General features: G+C 55.1%; 1 protein-coding gene and 1 long non-coding RNA gene across 2 annotated transcripts in view; one reads left to right on the top strand and one right to left on the bottom strand.

Moving 5' to 3' along the window:
• The window catches only part of LOC127750298 (uncharacterized), a 71,693-nt gene that overhangs the window by 54,524 nt on the left and 10,194 nt on the right, over positions 1 to 6,975 (top strand). The gene's annotated exons all lie outside the window — the stretch shown is intronic.
• The window catches only part of LOC113208347 (transcription factor SOX-21-like), a 12,881-nt gene continuing 9,630 nt past the window's right edge, over positions 3,725 to 6,975 (bottom strand). The window contains exons 3-4 of the mRNA XM_052271537.1: positions 4,515 to 4,953; positions 3,725 to 4,254 (exon numbers count right to left, since the gene is read on the bottom strand). Coding sequence (XP_052127497.1) covers positions 3,856 to 4,254; positions 4,515 to 4,953 — 838 coding nt within the window. The 3' untranslated portion in view covers positions 3,725 to 3,855. The remainder of the gene's footprint in view (positions 4,255 to 4,514; positions 4,954 to 6,975) is intronic.

Genomic DNA, 6,975 nt, shown 5'->3' on the forward strand with positions numbered 1-6,975 from the left:
GGGGGGGGACGAGGGGGACGAAGGGTGGCGGCGGCGGTGCGGCCATCCCATTCAGCAGTAAAGCCGCTTATTTGCGGCTATAAGAGGGGTATTCTTTCAGTCGCGTGGGAGGATAGGGTTGGGGTTCAGATTCGGCGGGGTAGCCGCGGAGGAGAGTGCGGGTGGGGAGGGAGGGGAGGGAGTACCCTATACCCCCCCACTCCCCCTCTCTCCCCAAACCCCCTGGGGGGTTGGTTCTGGTCGCGGTGGCCGCGGCCCGGGGCGACAGCGGCTGGGGCTGGACACCAAGCACATAAGCGCACGCAATGCGAATCTCCCACGCGCGGGCAGTTGTCGCTGTCGCGTCAATCTGTCATTGGTGAACCATGGGTACTGTCCTTTCCTGGTCCTTTCTATAACAAACGTCTATTTTGTCTGATAAAAATTTCGGGCACATAACGCAAAAAATATCAGAAAAAAACAAACAATCTTTCAGGGGAAATTTCTTAAACATTTAAGTTTTCTGGAAAGGTTCAAGTTTTTTTTAGAAAAATTTAACAGTTGCGTCCGGAATTTTTCCGCGATAATTTGTAAAAAAAAGAAAAATGAAGGACTGAAAGTCTTTTCGTGTCTTCCTATTTTTTTCCGCAATTTTCCCTGTCTTTTTGCGGCCTTCAAATCCCTAAAATTTCTTTTTTTTTTGTAAGCGGTGCGCGTCCACAACCGAACGATGCGTCCATTTTATTGATTCCCCGTTATTGCACATCAAAAGGGTGGGCGGGACTGACCCTTTCCTCGGATCGCATCCTCTCTTGGCGCCCCATAAAGCGATGTCCTGTCCGAGGGCGCGCGCCCCCGCCGGCCCCGCCCGCCCCGCGCCGCAGCCAAACCTAGCAGCGAGCAGGGGGAAAAAAGAAATCCGAAGAAGGGGCAAAAAAAAGTAGTCGTGTTGGTGATTTGGAGCCGGAAGGCGACGCGGGCTTGTCAGCGCTGGCTGCGCCACGGGGCACATATAAAGGCAACGCAAATAACTGTGTGTGAAACCCCGATCATTCAGAAGTTACCATACGAAAAGGTGGGGTGAGTGACTAAGTGCCCGCTAAAGTTTGCGATCACTCAGAAACATAAGGGACAGGGCTTCCACTCCATGCTGATGCGTGGTTATGCCGAAATGATTATTACTATAAGTTATTGACCAGACCACATCAGTTTAGCGTGTCACTAAGCATACAAGTTATGTTCACAATATTGTAAACAAATACTTAAGTATTTGAATTTAATACCCACAACTGACAAGACATGACTGCAGTATTCCCACGCACAGTTTCCGATGTGGTCAGCTTGTTAGGTGTCCAGAGTTTCTGGTAAAATGAAATTTATTCGTAAGTGTTTTCACTACGTGAAGAAAAGTACTCGAAAAGAGTACCTTGAAGCGGGATGATTCGCGTTGTTCCTGTGTCGGCTGGGCCGTGCACCATGGAAGTCCCAACTGTACTCCAATAAGTAATGTCTTTCAAAATGGGAATATCGTAACTAATTTCTTTCTACACCTATTGCCGAGACAACAAACAAATCTTCAGAAAATCCAGCCTTGAAATCCTCATTTTTTAGGCCGTTTTCTTTACGATGTCCGACCAGCCGAAGAGGGTCCGGCTTCCGAATAGCAGCGCATCATATAAGGACATATAAGACGGCCGTTTCGCCGCTTGACTGTGTCGTCACTGAAGATCTAAATGCGCGCCGGCCAGCGTTCGGGGCGCGGCGAGGCGGGGCGGGGTGGGATGGGGTGGAGTCTAAGGAAAGAAGGACCCGCGACGCGGTGCGGGGCGCCTGGGCGATCAGCACGGCCAGCTCGGCGGTGGCACGCACGGCGCACCGCGGTCGCGAGAGTCGATTCGCGTGAAATACGACACTCCGCTTCTGCAGGACTGCTGGGGCGGGGCGGGTGGCGAGCCGCCGCGACCGGCCGTCCGGTCTAGAAACACACTATATCAAAGGGAACATCCTCCAGGGCGCGAGGCGGGGCGGGAGCGATGTGTGTGTGCTTCTTTCTCGACCTCCTCCTCCTCCTCCTCCTCCTGCTCTTCTTCATCCTCTACTTATCGACGGCGGCAATGGGAAACGAAACGGCCCCGGAAATGCGAAAGGCTGTACCGTCACCGTCGTCGTTGGGGAGGCCGGGCTAGGCGAGTGACCGGCGAATCTGAATCTGCCGTCGCGGTGGAATGACCATAACACAGCCGGGGGAACATTTAATCACGATGACACTAGGGTAGGCTGAAAACGGTGTCTGAAAACTCGAGGGTAGTACTTAAACTTGCCGAGGCTAATGGATTTAGGAAGACAAATAGTAATCAAGTTACGTTCTGTTACGTGCCGTTTGCCTAGCATAGCACCTTGAAACTCAAGTTGTTTTTTTACCCGTCTTCCTCTTGGTGTCTGGAAATAATTATGATGTGATGTAGCACAGCGAGCACAGCACAACCCTGCCATCTTTTTCCATTTTTCCTTGCTCGTCCTTTCTGATTATTTTTTCCATTATTATTTGTACTTATATTATTACCAAGATCACGTGGAAAATTTTAAAAAACTGCCGCCTCTGTGCGTGCCTGTTACACGTTGGGGTGTCCTCCCCCTTTTTCCTCCGAGGTGGCTCAGGCCGGCCAGCCTCCCCCTCCCCCTCCCCTCTCCCTCCCTCTCTCTCCCTCTGCAGGATTTATTATGCGCCTCAACTCCTTGGCTGCCGGTGCCGCTAGTCGACACGTCCTCGCGCGGAAATAAGACCATGAAGCAGGAAATAACATGGCGTCGGTGTGCGCCATAAAAAGGGATACAATATATTTAAATGACAGCAACCGCAACGCCCTCTGTGGTGCGCCTTGCCCCGCCCCGCCCCACCCCTCGCGCACCCTGTCGACTTGAACCCGTCCGTGGCGTTCGCTTCAGGTTTGGTCTAAAGCTGCAAGACAAGAATCATATTTCACCATGGTTTATGCATAAAAAAGAGGACTTGAGATATACTGTTAATTATTTTTTTATTAATACAACAACTTTTTACAAAAATGATCATTAGAAGGTGGGTGTGTTATGGGGTCACCACACCCTCGTTTTACACTCCTTTAAAACCTAACATGAACCACAATAAACGAACAAAATCTTTTCAACAAAACAAAATCACATTGAGCTTCACAAATTTAACATTGAAAACAGAGTGCCTTTTGCTGGTATGCCTGTCTAGGTAAAATAATGTTAAATGAAGTATTTTTACTGTTTTGTTGCGCGTGATATGTATTCTTCCGGTTCGAATGGTCTCTAGCTGCCTGGAATTTGATTTGAGGTGTACGTCTTACAATTTACATCGAAAACAATAATTTAGAGGGAAATCATCCGTCCCGAATAACTAAAGCTTATCTATTTGGTTTACGAACTAAACTTAGATCACAATCAGTTATGTCAGGCTTCTGACTCAAAGAATGGCACTGCATGGTTTCGACTCTCTCCAGTCAACGGTTATGTATCTCCTTTAGCTCTATTGTCACGGTCTGAAACTAGCTCGACCAATAGTCCCTACGAGTCACTCATCGCGATGCTCGGAAAAGGGCGAAACAATTTTTGTACTTTCAGTAAAGAATCACTGGCCACATATCGAGGGCGGCCTCAGTGCAGGCGTTCGGTCCCGTTGGGCTCGTCATGGGCGGGGGACCTTGGCGGCGACGCCCCCGCCGAGGCCGTCCTGGACGGCACCGCCCACCACGGCATCCCCGGCGGAGGGCCGAGGGGCGCGCCGGCGGGGCCACCCGGGGCCGAGGGCCACAGGCGGAGGCTGAGGTTCCCCCGGAGCGCGTCGGCGGCGTCCGGGAGAACCGGGAGCGGCTTTCATATGACGTGCTGCGGCGTGAAGGGCGGCGCGCGCAGCAGCTCGGGCGTGGCGCGGTCCTGCTTCTCGTCGTCCGGGAGCAGGCCGTCGGCGACGTCGACGCGGCCGCGGCCCGGGCACGGCGGCCTCGCCGCCAGGAAGGGGATGGGCCGCTTGACGTCGGGCGGCGTGGGGCTCCGGCGCGGGTGCAGCGGCGGGCTCCGGGGCAGGGGGCTGAGGGGCGAGCGGCGGTCCAGGCGGTCGCAGCCGCAGTGCAGGCCACATGGGCTGGGGTGGGGCTGGGCGGCCCCCTGGTGGTGGCCCACCTGGTGGCCCGAGCCCACCGTCAGGCCGTGCAGCGGCGGCGGCCACGACAGCGACGCGGCAGCCTGCGAGTACAGCGACGAGCTGTACAGCGCCTGGAACAGAGAACACGACATGGGGTGAGCACCTCGTTGAGCACGCCACAGACAGGGTGGCCATGTCGAGTGCATGAATGGTTCATTAGTACTTTGCAGAGGTCATTGCGGAATTACATTTTTGGATACATTTTCAATAAATCTTACTTGTTTCTCATATCTCTAATACCCATGTCTTTAAGTTTTGGGTGCATAACGACCTTAGAAAAATTTCCCTGAAAAAAGTGCAGCCAGGCTGTTTTGATGGTCGGCGTCCTCACCTGCCACGCCATGTCGGCGATCTTGCTGGAGGCCTGCAGGTCGTCGGCGTGCAGCTTGGCGGCGTGCTGCAGGTGCGGGTACAGCGGGTAGGGCAGCGGCGGGAACAGGGCGCCCACCCGGGAGAGGAGCGCGCCCGCCGAGAAGCCCGCGTGCGGCGGCGGCGGCGGCAGGTCGGCGTGGCGGGGCGGCGGCGGCCCCGCGCCGTGGCCGAGCAGCCCCCGCGGCAGCCCCGCCAGCCCCACCAGCCCCGCCGGCAGCCCCGGGATGGCCGCCATGGGGTGGGGCGATGTGGGCGGGCCGTAGCCGACGCCGCCCCCGCCCAGCGCGCCGCCCAGCGCGCCGCCCGCCCCGCCCGACGAGTCCATCTTGGAGACGAGGCTCTTGGGCTTGCGCCGCGGCCGGTACTTGTAGTTCGGGTGCTCCTTCATGTGCAGCTCCCTGTAACGGACGAAGGTGTCGATGAGGTGCTGGTTGCGGGTGAAAAAAAAAAGGGGTGATCAAGCACGACCATTTCATTGATCATCCCATTGTATGCAATTGTATGCAATTCGCAAGCGAGGTGGCATAAATTTTATACAAATGTTTTCAAATTTTAGAAGTCGCCTTACTGACAAAACTGTCCCCGAATCCCATACCCTTGCACCAACAGATACGTGTTGCACAATAATCAACAAGCCGTTCTTGTAGGCCTTGTTGAAGTTGAGGTTCATTTTATTGACGAGGTACTTTTTGGAAATTTTGCCTTATTTCTCTGTTTGCCCTTCCCATTCCTCGCCCCCTTGCTGCACTGCCCGTCCACACACACGTGTCTTTGGGGGGGGGGGGAGAGAGAGAGAGAGAGAGAGAGAGAGAGAGAGAGAGAGAGAGAGAGAGAGAGAGAGTCGCCGAGACCGCGAGCGAGAGAGAGAGAATATTTGTCTTCCACGTGACTCATGTCGCCTGCCGCGGGGCACAGTGGTCTCCTGTTTCCCGGGCCCCCGGCCCAGCCCGCTACAGTTGGCGCTATTCGATACCCGCAGATCTGCAAGACCGCCGCAACTCATCGGCGAGTCGCTGCCAGTTGTGCGTGCTGCCGCCGCAGCGCTAGCCGATCCCTAGGAGCTCGCATTCTCGACGCGCCCTGCCCTGCCCTGCCCTATCTAATCGTCGGAGGTGGCAACATTTTCCAGGATATGCTGCCGTACTCCACTCCACCGCGACTGCAGTAACGGAATCTTTATTCTGACTCACGTCAAAAACCGGTGAAGGGTGCGATATGCCAAAAAAGATAAAAACTAAAAAAATATAATGAACACGTGTTTGTTCTGCTCGAATGTTACATTTTTCATAGGAGGACTATTTTTACACAAGATTTGCACAAAAGATTATGAAAACGATTTGGCTGTCGCTAATACCCACATTTTAATGTCTGGATGCGAGCTAATGCCAGATGGACTCCCGATCTGAGCAACGTTCAGCCAGAAAACACCATATCAATGGGGATGAAATTAAATGGCGCCAACACGAGACACACTGAAGCACGCAGTAAGCTGGCGGGCCTTTTTGCATAGACTGGGCCTAAGGCGTGCCGGGCATACGGAACGGAGCCACTGGGTGCAGCCAGCGAGCCCGGGGCGTGGCGGGGCGGAGTGGGGCGGCCTGAGATGGAAGGGGAGGGGGTGAGGAAATGTAATAAGGGGAGGAGAGAGTGCGAAGAGCCCCGCGCACAATATGGCGCTTTGTGTGGATTCTGTGCTATTGTGCGCTATTGTTGCCCGCCAAGCATCAGCTTCTGCCCCTCCCTCCCCCTCCTCCTCCTCTCGCCCGGGGTTGTGGAAGGGTGCGGAGTCTAGGCCCCCGCCCCGCCCTCCCCCCCGCCCGGCCGCGCGCCGTTGCCCCCCGTCCCCGCGTCGTGCAGATAGCAGTTTGCCCGGCACTCGCCCGCCGTGCCCCGAACTCTAATATGCCATTGTGTTGGCGACACGAGGAGGTAAATATTGGCGATATGGGGTGCTAGATAAGGGCCTCCTCCTCCACGGGGAGGCACTGCTCCGGGGGGCAGCATGGCCTCGTCCCGGGTCCGGGGTCGACGTCGTGCCGGCGCACTCCTTCTCTCTTACACGAACATCTTATACCCTGATCATGCTCTCTCAAGAAGCCCCTTTCACGATTCCTTTTTGAAGGATTTCGCGGTAAGAACCACTTTGCAAAAAATTGTACCCGCTATGTCCTTTTATGCGAGACCTCAAAGCGACACATGGTTTATTATTGGCCCGCTTTAATTCGGACCCTAGACGTGCATGCCCAATCTTCTCCCCCCTCTCTTTCTCCCCGCGGGCAGGGGAGGCGTTTCCGGACCCAGCGCGACACAAAGACGGGATTTGGCGCCGTTATCAACAACCGCGCGTTGCCCCCTTCCCTCTGGGCTCTCTCTCTCTCTCTCTCTCTCTCTCTCTCTCTCTCTCTCTCTCTCTCTCTCTC

This window comes from Frankliniella occidentalis, unplaced genomic scaffold (assembly GCF_000697945.3).
Source record: "Frankliniella occidentalis isolate FOCC.00 unplaced genomic scaffold, Focc_3.1 Scaffold166, whole genome shotgun sequence".
In the NCBI taxonomy this organism is placed as follows: domain Eukaryota; kingdom Metazoa; phylum Arthropoda; class Insecta; order Thysanoptera; family Thripidae; genus Frankliniella; species Frankliniella occidentalis.